Below are 19,277 nucleotides of genomic sequence, written 5' to 3'. Positions count from 1 at the left end.
TTAATTAATTATAGACCTTATTTGACGAATTATATTTCGTTCGTCTTATTGTTGTGATTTGCAAGAATATATTTCTTTTCAGAGAGCTATAGTTACGTTAAGCTCATGATACTCGAGTACCGTCAAACTTCCCCTCCTTTTTATAGATATATACATTAAATAGGTAGGTAGGTACCTAATCAATTCACACTTAATCCAACCCCTATTGCCTAGTCCGAAAATGTAGAAACGTCACAGCACTGCTCCATGTGTTATACATTACTCGTCATTCCTTGCTGGGGCGGATGGAGTTATGGATAGCTGTCGCAGTGCCCATATTGATGAGCCTCTGCGACGATTGGGATTGGGTTCAGTTTGAAATCCTGCATAACTGGACTCGTGAAGACCACGGATAATACCTATGGCCAGGTCTGGGTTTGAAAGGTCGACGAGTGACCACTTAGCACCTCTCCAAAGCTTCAAGGCAACCCATACCAATAGGAAGATGGCAACCTAGTAATTCCATGTCAGATATTGTTACCTCTCTTATAGGAGATAGGTATCTGTGAAGGCGTACGATAAGATATGACGACAAAAAGGGCTCAACATAGAACCTGTTCCATAGAGCAGCGCCATCAAGTACCAAAAGGATGAGCAAACATCCGGCTAAGCCTAGATATGCCGTAAATGGCTGCCCGTTACTTATATATGGGTAGTCGTTGTCATCCCTGTCGCTGAAGCGCTGAACACGCGACACCTTTCGTTCAACAAGTTCGTTACGGTGTTTGCTAATACTAGTAAATATATGTTAGACTCTACCAAGGCTTCTTTGATGTGCATCTGTGCTTTACCAGTGGTAGTATCGAATGAATGCCAAGCACTCGCAGGCCCAAGCGATCAGCACCCCGACAGAGCCCATCTCGGCAAGAATGTTAATGAACTAAACCGGGTAAGTAGAGTTCCATAGGCTACAAGTATGTAGGGTCTCACAGCGCCGATTTCGCTCTTTTGGGACCCGTTATCTCCTATTTGGCTTTCTTGACTTGACTCTCTCTGTTGCTGATCTGGATGAAGAAGTTGTAGGAACGGTACCCAAATGAAAGCGATCGCAGATACAGTCATCGCCCGGATTGGAACTCTGTAGCTGTTGGTACGACCAAGCCATGCAAGGATATTCAAATACCAAGGCTCGTCTGGACCACCGTCTATCTGGTTAGTTAAACCGAATAGTGTTCTAGATGCTACGTAAAGGTTTGTGTTGGCACACGACAACGCGGTGAACACAAGGAATGCGTTGAAGGCGCTCGCTATTTCCGAATTACCGCGAACTTTTGCGACGAGAACGAATGCCGACTGAACGGTCTCGCAGCTATCGTAGTTCAGCCAACCGACCCGAGGTAGCCGACAATCAGTAGGGTCGACGCTTAGAGATACCAGGATTCCGCCCAGTGTATATGCAATACACGCGAAAACAGAGATCCATTTCGACGGAAACCTAACGGTTTCGCCAATATTACTGGCTTGATTGCGCTTATGGGCCGAGGCAGTCGTAGGACGAGCTTCGAGTGCGGCGGCTGCTGGAACTTCGACGCCAACATAAGCGAATGTTGCAGTAGATAGACATATGCTGAATTAAAGCTTAGTTTTTAGATGTCTGGTAGTTAAGTGTAGGTAGCTATAAACTTACTTACCATAGAGCAGGAAACCAACTTTGCGCTGCAGTATCATCGAACGTGACTGGCTGCGCCCAGCCTAATTTTTTAGTAAATACCTCCTATTTTCTAGCAAGTTGAACTAAGTAAACCTAACTCACTATGCTTCTCGTTGGTTTCTTTAGGGCTCTTAGTAGCTAAATACTACTATTAATAGGAATTCTGGTCAACGTGTTGATTCGACGGTATCGTACCGAATACAAGCGTTGCAGTGCCAATAATGGCTAGGAAGATTAACTTGATGATACCGGTCGCAACCTCGAACCATCCATATATCTAGGTAGGTATAGAGAGATTTGTTAGAGAGCTTCCCCTGCTGGATGTTTTCGATAAACGTCGAAGTACTTACATGAATTCCAAAACAATTAAGGACTATCAAGATTACCGGTACAAGTAAATATAACACTCCAGCATCGATCCCATCCTCTACATCACTAGTCCAATAGTGAACCTCTTCCGCGGTATATGCTATCAATGCAGCGAATGAGACTGAGTATGTGAACCTATGATACGTTAGTGATCTTGTATGACACGATTTAATTTCCATCGCTAACCAATATGCGACACCCACGGTAATTCCTAGCTCAAAATCGACAAACTCGCGTACGAAGACGGACATGGCACCGGGGACAGGCCAGATACAAAGTAGTTCGGTAATACACTGCGTAACTAGCCATGACAGTATTCCGAGTAACAAGAAGGAGATAATAACGGCTAGGAAACCGCCTAACTCCAAGATCTGTCCGCCGCGCCAGTAGAGTCCTGTCCCCAGAGTGGCATTGACGGCGATCATCTATCTTTATTAGTTTAGGTACTATATAGGTATTTGCCAGTGATCAAGGTTCCACTCACAAAAACATGAATAGGGAGCAACCTCCTGTGCGTCACTCTTCCCTTCTTCGTATTAGCCCGAATCGGAGACAGCGTTTCTATACGATACGTTTGGGTATCTAGATGGCGGGTCTCATTGTTGCTGGGAATAGAAATCGCCCCAGCGTCGTTACCAGAGCCGTGTTCTAGTGAAAGATCCAAATTCTCAGACGAATCCCGTATCGTATGAGACCGGCCTCGGGTGGCCTCGGTCGTCATTATTGGGTTGCTAGCCTGATTCTTATTGTTTTCCAGTTCTAAATGACCCAATTCATCATGAGGACTTGAGTAATGTCAAGACTGAGAAATTCCTGTGGACTGGTTGTGGGCTCGCAAGGCTCTGAGGATGCTGGCTTCCGTAGCACATGTATGCACCACCGCCACCATTCGCACCCCCCTTCGCCTGCTCCTATTGTACTACGTTTCGCCTACTTTGGCGAGATTTACTTGGTTAGCTGTTAACGCTGCAGACTGCGCCGTAGCGCTAGTTGACCGAGCGCTGAGTTCTATCAGCTGAGGCATTTTTGAGTACAATTGGGCCGTCCATTCGACTTGACTGCCTCCTAATCAATTGACAATAATTGCAAATTCCCTGCGCGAGAGTTTGACTTGTATCTTCTATGATTCTCATAGGACAAACGCGACTTTCTTGGGTCCCATTGATATCTTGGCGTCAACAAGAATCATGAAGAAATATGCCAATAGTAGCTAATCATACCGGAACTATCTGACTCCTCATCATTAAAATCTGTAAAAGGGGTCCCTTATCTAGACTTGATACGCGGTGGCTGCGCTACAGAGCTGCCATTGGTTTTCTAAAAGCTTAGACCCGTCGTATCAATCCTTCCTGGGTGCTCTGGGCGTATTAATAGATCGCCATGCATCGGGGTTGCCTCATCTCACCCTGTTTCCTATCTCTCAAGTCACGGTGACCTGACGAAATACGCCTACCTAATTCTTCCTATAAACCCTAATCTCTACTCCATACTCGAAACTGGACTGTGTCAGCATGTCGGTAACCCAAAATACCAATACACGATACCTTAAGGAGGACAGCTTACTGAGACTTCTTCAACGACTTTTCCCGGGTCAGGCTGATTTCAATATTCGAGTTAGTGTCGGTCATGCTACACAGGGATTTTGGAGCATGGGCTGACAGACGTAGTTGAGAGATGACCAGTGGTGTTTCACTGTACCTAGTGTAGTAAGCGAGGTGAGTTCTCTCTTATATGCCTTAGGTACTTATCTAAGGCATATCCCACAATGCCTATGAGGTTAACATCAGTTCAGAGTGATATCAAGTAAGCAAATAGATGATGCATCATCTGACATATTCTGGGAAGTTAGGTAACTAATAGAATCAGCGGGGCGAGAGATAATTGAGTTATCCCGATGCTGTGTACGAGCGTGGCGTATATTGGCGGCTGCTTAGCGGTGTAATGTTGTATCGGGTATTCCGTGTCCCTGGCGTACCGCATTGATTACCCAACATACCTCTGAGGTAGCTAAAGGATTCACGAACTGAAAATGCTATATATACTTGCTTTGTCAAAACATACTAGGGAAATATATCAAAGCGTATATCAGTCGGACTAGCATACTAGCTTTTGGGGACTCGCTTTACTATTATACCAAAATGTCTCATATTAGCAAATGCTTTGTCGATCAAGTTGTGGCTCCCATCAAGCTCATAGAAGTGTTGCCTCAAAATCAATGCGACGAAGAGCAAGCTACTCGCCAGATATCTACAGCACAGGAGATTGAAGATTATCTAAATCAGATTAAGCCAAGCAACCATTCGCATCGTCACTTGTATGTCTTGATAAGGGAATAATCCGGGTTATCGCTGAAATCTTCCAGGTCTATATGCCAAAGGACGTCATGGAGCTCCTTGCAAATAACTAGGGGGTTGTTGGAGCTTTTCGTTTCTAAACACGGCATAAGCGACTCGTTCTGGGATCTGCCGTCATGTTTCTACTACCGGAACGACGACGTGGAAATAAACTCCTGTCTTCCTGTTACTGTAAATAGGATAGGCTCTTCAATTGGTGGGCGTTTGACTTGACGAATTATTTTTATGGAACTATTGCTAACTGGATATAAGAGATCTATTATACGATTCGTTATCCCGAGCTGAAACCCAATGGTGGGAATTGGGCTATTCGTCAAAGTGGCCTTTATTATCGATTCGACGCGTCGACTAATCAGACCGTATCGGTCTTATTTAACCCAACACCAAACTCGGCAGCCCATCAGAAGATAGAAGATTTCTTACTTGGCACAAGCTGCGGCTCGAGAAACTTTCCAATTCCATGGTTTATTCACGAACTACTGTTTTCGGTATATTTTCCAGCATGGAGAGAGTATCTCGCTTTCTTGGAGCGAAAACTGCTTCCGGAAGTAGGTTTATCATATAACTATAACGTACCAAACCCATGCCGATAACTCTAACCCTCTGGTGAATATAGACAAGTACTACATTTGCGACGTTTATAGACGAGCCACTGCGCGTAGGATATGACAACCTTAGCGCTTTGGCAAGCCTTGATAACCAATTCCTCCAAGTAGCCACCCTCTTGTCTCATAGTGAAGATGTCCTGAAGGAGCTTTCTTCCATATTCATCCAGGAAGGCTTAAAGAGTATAGCGCCAGAGACGATAGACGTGCTTGATAATTATCGCCGTCGATCTGTGGCTCATTGTCGTGTTGCGAACCTTCTGCAGCAGCGAGCACAGACTACTGCACAACTCCTAGCTAATACTCTATCGTTCCGAGACCAGATCCTTGCCAAGCAACAGAACGGCAACATGCTGCAACTGAATAAGTCAGCTGTTTTCCTCACCACGCTGACTCTTCTTTACCTCCCAGCTTCCTTCGTGGCCGTGAGTATGAAACCAGCCCAGCTTATTCTGCGATGTCGTGCAATCACTAATTATCACTAGACTTTCTTCGGTATGAACTTCTTTGATTTAGACTCGGACTCAAAACGAATCATCGGTACTCCTATGATATGGATATATATAGCATCCTCTATCCTGCTAACCATCATTACCTTCTTGGTTTACTATTGGGTACTGCAGCATGATAATGTTGTTGTCAAGAGAATGTCGCCGAAGGTTTATGTGGGGGACTGGAGAGCATTGGCGCGCCGTGCTCTGACGATAAAAGGGGACTCGACGAAGAAGATTGAAAAGCTGCCTGTGTAAATACGTGATAGTTGTTGCTTATGCCACGTCAATATATTATCAAGCAGAGGTACCTTAGACAACAGCTAGGTAGTATAGTAATTACACCACTCATATATTGATACCTAAAATACGAACCTAGATACACCTGAGCCTCTAGGCTATATTTCTTCACTGCAATAGACAACACGATTTTTCTCGAACTACATTTAAATACCCTCCATAGATCCTGCCTACGCTATCCACCCGTCGTTGATATATCGTATTGTTCTTGTAAAGGGTTAACTCATTTGGCCCGATAGTCTCGGCCTCGGGATTGATACCCCAATTACGAGACCAAAGGGCGCAGCAAGAAACCCTTCCTTATTTCTACTCGAGGACAAACGTATCCCCGCCCCACCCAAATGCCCTGTTAAGCCTCCTCCCATGTCTCCTCGCAGTCGTGAATGGTATCTTCCCTCGGGGATGCGGTTCATGAAATTGGATGCTCTGGTCGCCCTCTAGTTTCTGGAACTGCCAGACGGACCCGTATAGCTTCTCGGCCGTAAATAAGCCTGAAGATGTCATGGCGTGTAGAAAGTCGTTCCATGAGACCTCGCCAGGCGAAGACGCTATAGCCGGGTTAAAAAAGAGTGTACGAAATACCTTAAGAGAGCGGGCGTTGACAGGGATGGCAATTGGTTTAGGTTTTGGGTCTTCATCTATGACGAGAGTTGCCGGCCCCGTGGCGTCATTAGAAGATAAGTCTCTTGTCTTGGTCTTGGTCTTCGGTGTCAGCGCTTCAGCTTCGTTGCTGGTAATTCCGGCTGGTTCTCCAATATAGATGGTAGAGAGGGGTTTATACAGATCAGCAGTGTTTGGATCCAGGATTGGTTCTCGGCCTGGCGCTTTCGTTGCAGATGGTGGGGGGTCAACCCAGTCTGGTGTACGTTGAATCACGCGTGGTTGGGATAGGACGCGATGGACGGCCGTACCCTTTAGACCCCCGCATTTTGTACTTATAACCCGGTCAAACCCTGCCCAGAACTGGTCGAGATGTTGCTCAGCTCGCCGCAGTTCCTCTACGTTTTGCTTAGTCCGGCGTTTCTCATATGGGTAGGCGAATCTTCTATCAGAAGGATTACCGATCTGGGCGATCTGGACAAGGTTTCTATCTCGAACCGCTTCCGTGAACATGCCCCATGTTTTAATGCGCTTCTTAAATTCATCTTCGATGTCGTCTGACATATTGGCTGAAGCCATCTCAAAGCTCCTTGCCCACGGCTGATATAGATCGATCTGGCTTATGCAATGTGAGATGATGGCTAGATCACCAATGATGCCGGCGATCCTCTGAGATACTAGTTCCTGTGTGCGTGGTTCGGTTTCAAGCAGCCTTCCCAGCTCGTCGACAATTAGCGGTAGGCGAGCAAAAAAGAGATCCTCGCCGTCGTCCCATATCGTACGGAGAATCCAGAACAGCTGGTGCTCAATGGTGCTCATCTTTACGCCCATCTTCTGCTGTGTACGAATCGTGGTTGAGGTAGGGTTCGGTGGCGGCTGGCGAACAAAGTACTTACGCCACGGAGGAGAAGCAACAACGCCGTCCTTAAGTCCACCCACGGGGCCGTTAGCTGTTTGGTATAAATAACGACGGAATTTGAGTATAGCGTTCATCAGCTCCCCAGGTAAGTCTTTGGTAGGTGATATAACGGCCGCATACTTGATCTGTAGTAACCGTAGTGCTTGGGCCTGTTGGTACAGGTCCGAAAAGGCCTGATAATGTAAGTAAGCCTCGAAAGGAACTGTTCCATAGACGCGAGCCCAGAACATCTTGTCGTGAACTTTCCGGAAGACGGGGTCATCTCCACAAGTATCCTTTAATAGCTCTTGCCGGTGTTCCTTAGCCTCAATGAGCTGCTCAAGGAAATATGCTGGATCTTCCCGTATGGCCCATAGATGGTCTTCAGCTGCGGATAGTCTGGCGCCAAGAACTGACTCAATTCGGCTGAGATCTAGCCTGGCAGGTAGTCGGTAAGGCATCTCTGCTGCCATCACAGCCAAAGAATCAAAGCCATTCGTTTCCTTTCCTGTCTTCAAATGTGGCTCGGGTTGAACGGGAAAGGTATCTGCTACGAGGCTATCGGCTGGAATATCGTGCAGTATATACTGGCAGCAAGTAACTAGGAATTCCATAAGCTTCTCTTGGGCCTCAAGAATTAGCAAGCCTTCGCTAGGGAGGAATTGCTTTCGAGTATCCACCCAGTCGTGGGCTTCGGGGTGCTCGCTCCAGTCCCAGAGCTTGCCGTATTCAGTAGCATTATGAGCGCCATGAAGGGCTAAAGTATATCCAATTAGGAATATAGACCTCATATTATTGGTGACTAAACCTAGGTGCATTGCTTCGAAATCGGCGGCGGCGAATTCTGACGGTGAGTTACGCCCTCGCGCGTTTAGTAGCAAGAGCAGCGTTTTTGGCTTCAGAAGATCTTCCTGGTTGATTTGCGGCAATAGATAGCAGTCCCTGAAATTTTCCTCAGATGCGCCCCCATGAGATTTACCGGTCCGCCAGAAAGCATCAAAGTCTGGGCGATGTGTTACTGCCATGTCTGGCCATGCATTCAACAGAATCTTCTGCTTCTGCTGCCTCGTTTTCTTATTCCAGCGCTTCTGAATTGTTGCTTCATGGCGCATAAGGATATCGCGTAGGTTGATATAGCTGCTAAAAACATTATTTGCTCTCGCCTGAGCCTCTGGACGAACTTTTGCCGGTGATGCGAAGAGAAATGAGTCGAACTGCTTCATGAAGGTCTTTGGGTAAGACTAATTAAAGTCTTCTTGTCCAGATGTTATATTTACTACTTGAATAGGATTCTTAGATGTTATCTTCGGCAATTATTCCTCGCAATTACTAAAGAGTGTACTAAAGAGTGTTTGCATTGAATCAGACATATTAGGTATAAACCCTTATAAGTACCTAACCTGGGTACCTCGTATCTGCAGTGTGACAGTATGTCATACGATAATGCACTTGATACTACCTAGGTACCTAGGTACTCTTGTAATTACCTCATATAATACCTATTGTCCATTTACTAAAGCTAAGGCCATCATTTAAGCCTTAAAAGGCTGATTTTATATAACATTAATCCAGTGGCAACGTAGGCTAATATGATGATATATCCTCCATCTTCATCTTTCCTATTTTCTCCACTGAAAATCATAGCAGTAGCTTTGTCCCTATAACCAATTTCAGGGAGTTCTTTGATTTCTCGAGGCTTTTCTCTATCTCCGAGATGAGGTAGAGGCAATTCGATCAGTAGCATTATGCTGTTACCACACTTAGACGCTAAAGCAAAGAGCCGCGAGTTCTGCTTGTCCATTAAGAGTTTACTAATGAAATAATTCCTGAGGGTTATATCACTATTAGGTATTGGATTTCCACCACCGAAATTTCGGATGCGTAGTTGATTTTCATAGAGTACAACTGCGAATGTTTGTTCGTCATTTATTGCGGTAATGGTTGTGAAAAGGCGGCCCCAGTTGCCACTATCGACGTCCTGTAGCTGGTTAGTTACTTTAATGTCAAGCTTTCGTTTGATATATAGATTAGAACCTACTCCCGATGGTGTTTGGGCCGAGTTTTCCACATGCCTAATCTTGACCTGTCTGGTAAGTAGTGATAGGTAGGAAATCTTTATATCATGTCTTTCGGATATATCCGGTTGAGTAATATAATAAAGAGCTGTATCGGAAGGGAATGACAAATGTGTTACGCTTCCCGCCGGAGCGTCCACTCTGAGTCTATCCCATGGTTCTTCCGCAATAACCCTATACTGGAGTTCGTCGCTGGATGATAACGTACTTTCGGAATCACCCCTAATATAATGTTAGCAAGAATCTAATACTAAGGATGTTATAGAGATACCTCGGGACTCTGCGACTGAGTAGATCGCTTATTTTGGCGTAGTATATCCATGAACTCTCTAAATCCCGATGCACCACGCAAGCAAGGATTTTACCCCCTGGAGAAATGGCTATTCGATCAAGTCCATTAGGAGCGTCAACCGGGAGTTCGATTTTGTAGTTTAGATCAAAATTCAGCCCTGGCAATCTGCCACCCTTGATATCAAAGAGATAGATCTAGACGCCGCATTAAGTTCTGATCTATTCGCCATACAAATAGTTAGTACTAGACTTACGTGGGAATGGCGTCCTGTTACCGAAGCAATTAAATATGTCTCATTTAGCTTCACGCTTTTCCATGCGCCTTTTCCTCTTCGTTCGTAATATGGAACCCTCTTGTCCCCACCTCGTCGCTGAAAATATTGCAAGTCATATAACGAAATACAGGTATCTGTCCAATGAGCGATGACTGGCTCATTGGGGGCTATAGAGTATCCCGCGACAGCTCTTGCATTAGAAATCCACCAGCTTTCTAGCTTCGGTCCGTCAGGTTTCTGACTGATGAGGGCAATATCAGCTACAGGAGTACGGGTGTGGAACTAGATAGGTATTTTTGTGTACTTACTGTCTTATTGGGAATCGAGAAATTATCCTCGAAAGAATTCCGTCTTGCGTATGACCTTCGTATTGTTCAGGAATCTCACTTAGTGTATAGTAAGCCGCTGATGCAGCGAGAAGTTTATCCCTGATGCACCTAGCCGGCTCTCTCCGTCGGGGATCTAGCTCTAGGACCTTCTCTTCAATATAGTTTAATACTTCTTTCATCACCTTGCCTTCGCCCGAATTCCTTCTATTGGCTTCCTTGATTAGACGCCTGTGGTGTTCTTTGATTGCCGGGTGAGGCCTGGGTGGTGTACGATACCGACTGATGAGGAAGAAGTGGTCTTTGTCTCCTGCTCCGGAGTTTTTGGAAGTAGCTGCTCTCCTGTCCGCGTACGTATCAATACCCTCTTGTCCTTCGTTGATATATGTTAAAACGACGCTAAGGACACATCCTAGAGACCAAATATCACTTTTCTCGTTCATATTCCGCACTGAGATACTCGACTCGGGCGCGAGGTAGGTGCCCTCTAACCGGCGATTTACAGTATCTGATACCGAAGTGTCGCCTCTTCTCTTCTCAAAAAGAACGCTGATATCTTGATCAACCGTGTTAGTGTGTTTATGTGATACTTTCACACGCGACATGCCGAAGTCACTAATTTTCCAAACCAATTTTCCATGTTCCCTATCATAAAAGACAAGAACATTTGCTGGCTTTAAATCCATGTGATAGCAGACCATCCTATTACCGCTGGAGTCTCTGATCTCGGAATGAAGAAACTCTAGGCCGTCTGCAAGGCCCGATGCACATTCTAGAATGTCTGCTTTTTCCGATTCGAGAATCGGCGGTGCATTGTTGCGCATCCATTCTCTGAGGTCGCATTCCGCGAGCGGCATGAATAAGCTGAATATACTCTCATCGAGTTGAAGACTACCGAAAGTCTCGACGACGTTCTTAGATTTCCGAGGAGTGCATAGAATCTGCTTCATGGTTCCCAACTCTTTCTGAAAGTGGTCGTTTTTCTCAAAATCCTTTCGGGCCATTGGCATAGGTTCCGAATTCACCATCGCCATGGACTTATTTACCAAGTGCCCTTTAGCTATGAGGACGCGATAAACCACACCATAAGACCCCATCCCGATTTCCTCTTCATCGGACATATAAGGCAGCCTCTGCTTTTTCCCATCGGCCCACTGAACATCTCCACTATGAAGCACAATAGGGCAAAAGCAGGGTTGCATATCGATGAAGCTGTTGATGTCAGGTCCATTCTCCACCCCGAATATTTGCTCGAGTTGTTCGCGCTCCGCTGGAAGCTGATCAATCCTAGTCTGACCATCGTAGGAAACTGGCCAGCTTTCGGGATCAGAGGGACAAGTGAGGAGTTTCCTAGTAAAGCATCTAACCGACTCTATACTACAGCGGGAGTAAATTAAAATAGCTACAAAGTTGTGGAGACTCCGCTCTTCGATTCGAGATGTCAGCAAATCCACAGTTATCCCAGGTCCAAAATGCGTTTCCAGTGAATCATTAGAAGGTACCAGACTGCAGAATAAGCGCCTTAAGTTGTAGGGGGCCAGAACCGCTTGGGTGGTACCGACTTTAGCGAAGCGCCGGTCGGCAATATCCCGCCTTTCAAGTTTCTCGTGGATTTGACTATATAAATCCCTAAGTATCTCATTGTATGAGGGCGAGGTCATTTTTGGGGAATTAGCTGTGAGGGATTGGAGCTGAACAAATACCAACATCAGATTCTAAGTAATATATTAAATCTGGCAGCACGGTGATACAACACATAACAACTATGATCGACGTGACTAGATTACGCGGCTAGCACGGGAGCGGACAATATCGAGATGCTCATTATAGAAGCATACGTAGAGGATAAGCCGCCTTTTCCAGGCCCAGGCAACTCAACGCAAGAGCAATGTGTGCAACGCGGAATATATTCCATAAAGGAGGCCTCCCGTCCGGCTGAGAAGTCGCGGTTACCTACACCTTTAGGCGCCTAGCTAGGTAGCTGATAAGGGAAATAGGGGTTATTGGATTATTTTAGTCGACTCGGCTCGGCATGGATTTGTAGGATCTGTCATACACCAGGCTTGAGAGGTACCTAGGTAATACACTCAGCCATAATATCACCCACACAGGATATTTCATCCAATATCCCCCGCCAATAAGCAATTACATAGGTACCTACCTACCTACCTACCTAGGTACCTATATAAAATAAACCTCGCTTTTTACGCGTGACCCGGATAGAGATTTTAAAATAGCGATCTACCCAGGTCCTAACCTATTGAGCTCGCTGAAGACATCTCTCATAAGTCTTCAGTCCGGATCTATGTATTATTTAGATAGACTACCAGCAACTCGGGCCAAACCTTGAAGGGGCGTCTCAGCCGCAGCACTACCTAACATAACACCCCGAGTAAATTTCCACACACTGACATCAAAGCACTCCTATAGCCAATCAAGTTCTTATGGTAGTCGCAGATAAGTATTATGTCGTACAGCAAGGAACGCCGACAAAACAGCAAAAGTGCTCAGTTAATCATGGATTAGTAATTAGATATATGGTTACAACTTAGCGGAGTCTTCCTTGGTGAACTCAACCTTGTTGGAGACAATTCCGACGCCTTCGAGCTCGACTTCGACGATATCGCCGTCTTTTAGCCACAGCTGCGGCTTGCGGCCCATTCCAACGCCCGACGGCGTTCCCGTCCAGATAAGATCACCAGGTAGCAACGTGTGGCCCCTGCTCAAGAACGCGATGGTTTGCCTCACATTAAAGATCTGATCGGCTGTGTTGCTCTCCTAAATCTTATGTCAGCTGCCTGTTTAAGTCACTACGTCCCTATTCCCCGCATAGAGACTCTATTCATTTGCTTACCTGGACTGTCTGTCCATTCAGTCTAGTACTGATCTGAAGCGTCTGTGGGTCTTTGATGATATTGCTGGTGACGATGCCCGGTCCATATGGTGCCCAGCCGTCAAACCCCTTACCCAGCGACCATTGGCCACCACCGCGCGCGATCTGCCAGTCTCGGTGCGAGACATCGTTTCCGACAGCGTATCCGAGAACATAGTCGAGCGCCTCAGACTCCGATACGTCCTTAGCCTCCTTTCCGATAATGACGACAAGTTCAACTTCATAATCCAGTCCTAGTTCCTCCTGTGCAATTGGGTGGATGGGGATAGGATCCGTAGGCCCTGACAGAGAAGTGACCGGCTTGTACTGTTCGGCGTGTTTAGCGCACGGTCCTACATATATTTCAAGTGAGATAAAAAGAGTCCACTTACGAATAGGACTGGATATTTCGGTATCGGAAGACTGGCCTAAAAAATATCTCAGCATTCTGATCAAAGACTCTGTGTATATTAGATAGGCTAACCTCTTTCGCGTGCAGTGCGTAGTTAAGACCTAGACATCGGACGGACCTGACATCCTCTAATGCGAGAGGTGCTAGAAGTAGTCGGACGTCCGCAATCTGATCGGTAACTTCATGCTTGCCAAAGATATCCCCTTTGATGACACGTGCTTTCTTCGTCTTAGCAATGTCTGTCACTCCCTCTGGTAGAATAGCATCTCCATAGTACGTTTTGCCATTCTTGGCCAGAAAACGGACAAGTCTCTGAGAAGGGTCAGCTAGATGACTATAAGGTACTTTAGGAGGTAGCTAAGCTTAGTTGAAGTTGTTTAGGTACGTAACGGGATTGGTTGGCTAAAATACTGAGGGGTTATCACTTACAGAAAAAGCCGGCATGGTATCCTCTTTTTATATGAGAGAATATGATTTAAGATTATAGTAAGACCAAATTTTCAGACTGAAAAATGTTAAGACAGCGTGATGAATAGTAATGGTATTAAAGCTGGTTATATGACTTTATACATGTTGGACTTGGACTTGGGTGGAGTAGGATATAAATTAGTTAGTATGATATGGTAGGGGTAGGCGAATGATCGGGGTTTCGGTAAAGTCGGGCGGTACTGCGTTTAGCCTGTCTTGCCTATCCTGCCTATCGTACGAAGTAGTCGTAAAAGATAACCCCCGAGGCCGGAGTGTCGGATTCCCCACCTACCGGCAGTTCATTAACTCCCCCTCCCCCTTTCTTTGGCGCTTTATAATCCCCACTGCATCTCCGTCGGGCAATTATTAATGTATCATTAATCTACGCTACCGACTTATGCTCATATTCTGTGGGTATGACGCGCAAAGCTATCCTAACACGTACATGCTTATAATTTTCATTAACATGCAGACTATTCGATGTACATGTTTATTACCCCATATCTTGTTGGATCAACACTGGTAATAGATGGTCTCCCGTGTTGTTGAATACAGAGAAGTGGAATTCTGATGGCACAGTCCAGTGGAGTTAGTCCTTCGGCATGTGGCCGTAGAGTACAGCGGATGAAACTCGTCAATAACTTAGTGTGTACTAACTGGACAGATCTGAGATAGGAGCTATCATATTGACATACCGATATATCGCCGTTTACTAACTTATAAGGTATATATTTAACTGATTTATTCGTCCAAGTCCGGAAACCTTAATTTACGGACCTTTTGCTGGCTCTGAAGTTCATCGAGTTGAATATACTACAGGCGAAATAGCTCTCTAATTTCTAATTTAAGGTGCCAACGAAAAGAATATATATCCAGTGAATCAATATATTCAGTCGCTTGTCATATATTGTAGATTAATAACTTAATCTCTCTGGGGTTGCCCCCCATAGACTGACTGCGTAGTATAACTGCGCTGAGATGGCCGGGGGGTCTGAACCTCATATTGAGTCCTCAGGTGTGCCCGCTCAGACCCTGCGTTGCCAATATACATAGGATTGAAGTTTCGTAATGCGAAGTGGCAGAAGAAACCGAATTCTGCGATAGATAGAACCCATATTAGAGCTCCAAGACCTGCGCAGGCTCCCATTACAGATCCGAATGTATTCCATAGGTCTTTACCGCTGCTCTCTTCGTAACCATTGTTGAATGAGAGGCCATACGAGGCCCAAGACGCGCTCCAAGCCCAGCCTGTTAGCCAGAAGATCGAGTTTAGAGCATAAGCAGCCAATACTACTATGCGATAATAGAATCGAGGTGCTTTGAGCTCAATAGCCAGCGGGGCACCGTAGACGACCCACGTAAATACTGTCTGAAGTAGTTAGAACTGTGTAAAAGACATCGAATTCAGAAAAGAACATCTTACTAGGAAGATCAGATATTCTGGAACTCCGGAGTTATAAGAGGGGTTACTGTGCTGAATAGATAGCACATAGGAGGCCAACGCCAAGACGATAACTGAAAGAAGGATAAGAGTAGCTTTGGTATAAAGTAGGAATTTGGGAAATGTAGGGGCCCCGCGGGCAATCAGTCCTGATGTCAACATTATAGTAAAGATTAATTAGTCTTATTTAAGATATCGAGTAGCCAAATTTGTAACAATCTAGAGTAACTTCATTAGCATGTGTCACTAGGAGGTAGCTATTATGAGATAGATAGGCAACTTTAGGTACGATAACTCCTGAGAAGGCAACAAAGCACTGAGAAAGCGACTGGACTATTCCGTATGCGAACCTCATTTATCCCGTTCCTTTGCTATACCTAGTCGTTTCCCATTGTTAGTTCGCTACTACCTATAATATTAGGTAGTCTTTGATTATTTTTATGGACATCTGGTATTTTCTTTTTATCTTCCTGGGGGAAATTTTAGTGTAGACTTCTCGCCCATGCAATACGTACATTAGGTATTTTACTAGTATCATAGGTAGTTATAATATACAGAGCAGGTATGAGAGTAACTCTCATTTGGCAGTTTTATATGAGGTTATAGTATTACATGTATATAGGTGAATGCTAAATACAGATGTACATCCTGTATATTACTTGTATCTGAGGAAGCTGTGAACCTCAAGTGGAGCTTCCTTATATTGTTTAAGATAAATCATAACAGGTATCGGCTGTAGCATGTAGTTCCTGCTCAATTGCTTCCTTCCTTCCTGCCATATTATATACATGTGCCCACCTTAATTAAGAGGTACATACGTCACTTAGATTAAGGGCATTATACACTCACAATTATTCCATATCATCATTTATTCAGTTCATTTTCACTTTAGGTACTCCCATGCAAGACCATTCATAACTGTTTTTCCTAGAGCGATTCACGTCAGGAGACCGGAATGGATCTTCAGGAATCTTTGGTAGATGATTCTTATCTAGAACCTGATGAGTATGCGCGGTTGAACGGGTTATCGATCGACTCCCAGGCCCAAGTTTCTCTTTTACTTGACCATTTCCAAAGGCAAAGCAATCATCTACTGGATAATAAATCAGCCGATGATAACTCTCTTACTCAACTGCATATCCCGCGTCTTATTTCTCAAGTCGAACAGCTTGATGGTGTATCCAGAGAATCACTGGAACTATTAAGTCATGCTGCATCGCTGGGACGCGAGAATAGTCATGCATTTGATTGTCCTATCCCTGTGGACTTTTCGAAGTTGAAATTGGAATCTCCATTGCTCCGAAGCGACCCTGAATACGACTGCCGAGAACTTGTTAGGTCTATGCAGCAGCTGCGACAAGCCAAGGTAGACCTAACAAGTGTGCCACTGGAGCCTCTTCGCAAATCAAATGATGAGAGCTTAGATTTTCCAGAGACATCGTACCAATATAAGCAGATACTTACCAAGGAAATTCGTGAGGAAAAGATAGATATCCCAAAAGAGGCTCTTATCTATCTTTCCCGCATGCTGAAAGATGTCTGGACATCAGAAAACCATGCAGAGTTATTAAACAAAATTTCTCATCGAAGAGTGAGCAATATACAAATCCAGATTACCTTCGGTTAGGTAGTCTGCCTACACTACTAACTTGCATCGTCAGGTTCTTCGAGATCTAGCCCTTACACCTCCTCTTAGTCCGTATCCACAGCACGAAGGTTATTTCATCCCCGAAGACGTAGCATGCCAAGTTCCGTTGTCTTCAGATACCAGCACGCTGCTTGATGATGATTTGACCAAGGCCGAAGCGGATCTACTACAAGAGGATGACTATCATGCCGATATTCCCTCGCTCGTAGACCTCGAACCCCTAACTATACCCCCATCAGACGACTTCAAACTGCCAGACACGACGCGGCTAAAAATTGACTCACTAAAAGTTGAAGGTCCCTTGACCCCATTAAACTCATTGCCCCCATCATCTGAATTAGCTGTAGACATGGCAGACCTCGCTAGGTGCGTGGATATCGATCACGTACTCGACAAGCAACGATCGGGTATACCGGATGCTAAGGGCGTAAAGGATCCAAACGGTATGTTCAGCGACGATATTATGACTGCTCTTGTAGAAAAGGTTAAATCTATTAAGAGAAGTATCGAGCAGGAAAAATTACAGGTCGCGGATGCGATCGCTAGAATAGAAATTCCTACGATGGATTTCTCGATTACTGACCCCGACTGGAAAGAAATCTCGCTAGATTCTGGGTTGCAACTGGAGTGGATAGAAACGACATGCGAAGCTTTTAACGCACCCTCATGGCCGAAGGACCCTCAAGCAGAACGAGAGCTTCGTTGGTCCCCCTTTCCGTCTAAGATGGGCCATATATCTATGAATGAGATAATCATAGATGATGGTATTGCAGAAGTCTTGCTCAATTTCTCGGGTCCTCTCGAAGTGCCAACAAGTGGGGACTATGTCTGGAAACACCCAGGTCTGGCTATCCTTCGGGAATTGGATGATGATGATGAAGAGGAGCAGGAATTACCTTACGTTTCAGGCGAGGAAAAGAACATTGAGTCATTGGTGAGAAAGAGGCGACTAGAACTCAACAACTCGTTAGATTCAGCTTCGCCAGTCGAAGTAGTTCATGCTCCTCAAGCCATAGGAACAAAATCATATCAAACTTCACTTGACGAGCAAGGTCAGAACTCTCACCTTCTCCTCGGTTGCAACGACAATTCTGCTACATCGACTCTACTTTCCAATTACCTCGACTTTCATACCGCAAAACGGCAAAAGAATATGAAAAGCTCCTTCTTCCCAACCTTTCCTAAACAAGTAGACGACGTCAAAACAAAGGTGGCTTTGAGTACCTCGACGAAAAGTCAACTGGATGAAACATTAGTATCGAAACCAGAGCCAGAGAAGGAGCCGGTAGTTCCCACTCCTTGTCCTCCATTACAACTAACCTTTACGCACACGAAGATAATAAAGGCGCTGACACTTGGACGAGGCGTGTTCTCCCGCCTCGAGAAATCTCACCCGAATATTGAAATAATCGAACGTGATTTCGAGCGCTGGAATTCTTCAGCATGGAATCGTAATTCAGTATCTCGGTCGCCGATCACGTCACCACTGGCCGCCGAAGCGGACGTAATCGTCTCCCCCGCCACCGGAATCGTGATGATTACATTGCTCAGAGCTATACAGAAACCACCTCCGGGTCAGAAGGGCCTTTCAAAGGTCCGAGAACGTATCCGTAATGTCGCGCTTCGGTACGAACGTCTCATTATCCTTGTATCGGAAGGAAATCGCGTTGATGAGACAGCTCGGAATCTTACGCCTGCAGAGTGTGCTGGCTATGCCGATTTTGTCGGCTTCGCTACTGGACTGGACACGAATGTGCAGGTCTACTATGTGGGAGGCGGCGATGATACACTCGTAAAATGGCTGGTCTTCTTTCTAGTCCGCCATGCACCAGACGTAGAAGCCTTGAAAGATATAATCATCCAAGAGGAGTCGCTATGGGAGGTGTTCTTACGGCGGGCCGGTATGAATGCGTATGCTGCACAGGCTATACTCGGACAGCTCAAGGCCCCTGATGATATCCCTGAAGAGCAGGCGGGCAAATATGGGCTTCCAGCCTTCATCAATATGGCGCCAAAGGAGAGGGTCGAAGCGTTTCGAAATCTGATGGGTGGGGAAAGGGTGTTGAATAGAGTCAATGAAACTCTGGAGACTCAATGGGGCTGATGGAAGGATTGCTTAATCTGTGCTTGATATATTGTCTCTTATGCTCGGCAATCTTCAA

The 19,277-nt window shown here is 45.4% G+C and overlaps 7 protein-coding genes across 7 annotated transcripts; 2 read left to right on the top strand and 5 right to left on the bottom strand.

Annotated features, from left to right (window-relative positions):
* Positions 1-16: 16 nt before the first annotated feature.
* F4817DRAFT_343544 (amino acid permease-domain-containing protein) lies at positions 17-3,326 on the bottom strand. The gene is made up of 10 exons (XM_049304042.1): positions 2,544-3,326; positions 2,246-2,484; positions 2,041-2,194; positions 1,886-1,967; positions 1,793-1,828; positions 1,671-1,731; positions 970-1,606; positions 831-919; positions 557-773; positions 17-492 (listed from the first exon to the last, which is right to left on the bottom strand). Exons 1-10 carry the CDS (start codon positions 2,778-2,780, stop codon positions 259-261), a joined length of 1,986 nt encoding a protein of 661 aa, XP_049157240.1. The 5' UTR covers positions 2,781-3,326; the 3' UTR covers positions 17-258.
* Positions 3,327-4,045: 719 nt separating this feature from the next.
* On the top strand, positions 4,046-5,941 carry F4817DRAFT_174983 (uncharacterized protein). Its single transcript, XM_049298258.1, has 5 exons — positions 4,046-4,373; positions 4,422-4,609; positions 4,666-4,961; positions 5,030-5,443; positions 5,504-5,941. Exons 1-5 carry the CDS (start codon positions 4,198-4,200, stop codon positions 5,765-5,767), a joined length of 1,338 nt encoding a protein of 445 aa, XP_049157239.1. The 5' UTR covers positions 4,046-4,197; the 3' UTR covers positions 5,768-5,941.
* On the bottom strand, positions 5,834-8,650 carry F4817DRAFT_343539 (uncharacterized protein). Its single transcript, XM_049304041.1, has one exon. It carries the CDS (start codon positions 8,528-8,530, stop codon positions 6,116-6,118), a length of 2,415 nt encoding a protein of 804 aa, XP_049157238.1. The 5' UTR covers positions 8,531-8,650; the 3' UTR covers positions 5,834-6,115.
* A 143-nt stretch (positions 8,651-8,793) lies between these two features.
* On the bottom strand, positions 8,794-12,134 carry F4817DRAFT_343537 (kinase-like protein). Its single transcript, XM_049304040.1, has 5 exons — positions 10,257-12,134; positions 9,928-10,189; positions 9,654-9,868; positions 9,346-9,604; positions 8,794-9,285 (listed from the first exon to the last, which is right to left on the bottom strand). The coding sequence occupies exons 1-5, from the start codon at positions 11,981-11,983 to the stop codon at positions 8,836-8,838; spliced, it is 2,913 nt and encodes a 970-aa protein (XP_049157237.1). The 5' UTR covers positions 11,984-12,134; the 3' UTR covers positions 8,794-8,835.
* Positions 12,135-12,403: 269 nt separating this feature from the next.
* On the bottom strand, positions 12,404-14,268 carry F4817DRAFT_343534 (uncharacterized protein). The gene is made up of 5 exons (XM_049304039.1): positions 13,988-14,268; positions 13,631-13,870; positions 13,539-13,574; positions 13,129-13,473; positions 12,404-13,052 (listed from the first exon to the last, which is right to left on the bottom strand). Exons 1-5 carry the CDS (start codon positions 14,000-14,002, stop codon positions 12,816-12,818), a joined length of 873 nt encoding a protein of 290 aa, XP_049157236.1. The 5' UTR covers positions 14,003-14,268; the 3' UTR covers positions 12,404-12,815.
* Positions 14,269-14,714: 446 nt separating this feature from the next.
* Positions 14,715-15,629, bottom strand: F4817DRAFT_366649 (uncharacterized protein; the record flags this gene model as incomplete). Its single annotated transcript, XM_049307008.1, has 2 exons — positions 14,715-15,395; positions 15,450-15,629. 2 exons carry the CDS (start codon positions 15,627-15,629, stop codon positions 14,949-14,951), a joined length of 627 nt encoding a protein of 208 aa, XP_049157235.1. The 3' UTR covers positions 14,715-14,948.
* A 793-nt stretch (positions 15,630-16,422) lies between these two features.
* Positions 16,423-19,219, top strand: F4817DRAFT_366648 (uncharacterized protein; the record flags this gene model as incomplete). Its single annotated transcript, XM_049307007.1, has 2 exons — positions 16,423-17,058; positions 17,129-19,219. The coding sequence occupies 2 exons, from the start codon at positions 16,423-16,425 to the stop codon at positions 19,217-19,219; spliced, it is 2,727 nt and encodes a 908-aa protein (XP_049157234.1).
* Between the last annotated feature and the right edge of the window lie 58 nt (positions 19,220-19,277).

This window comes from Daldinia loculata, assembly GCF_022478755.1.
Source record: "Daldinia loculata strain CBS 113971 unplaced genomic scaffold F4817scaffold_39, whole genome shotgun sequence".
Taxonomy (NCBI): domain Eukaryota; kingdom Fungi; phylum Ascomycota; class Sordariomycetes; order Xylariales; family Hypoxylaceae; genus Daldinia; species Daldinia loculata.
This window is presented reverse-complemented; position numbering and strand designations above follow the sequence as displayed.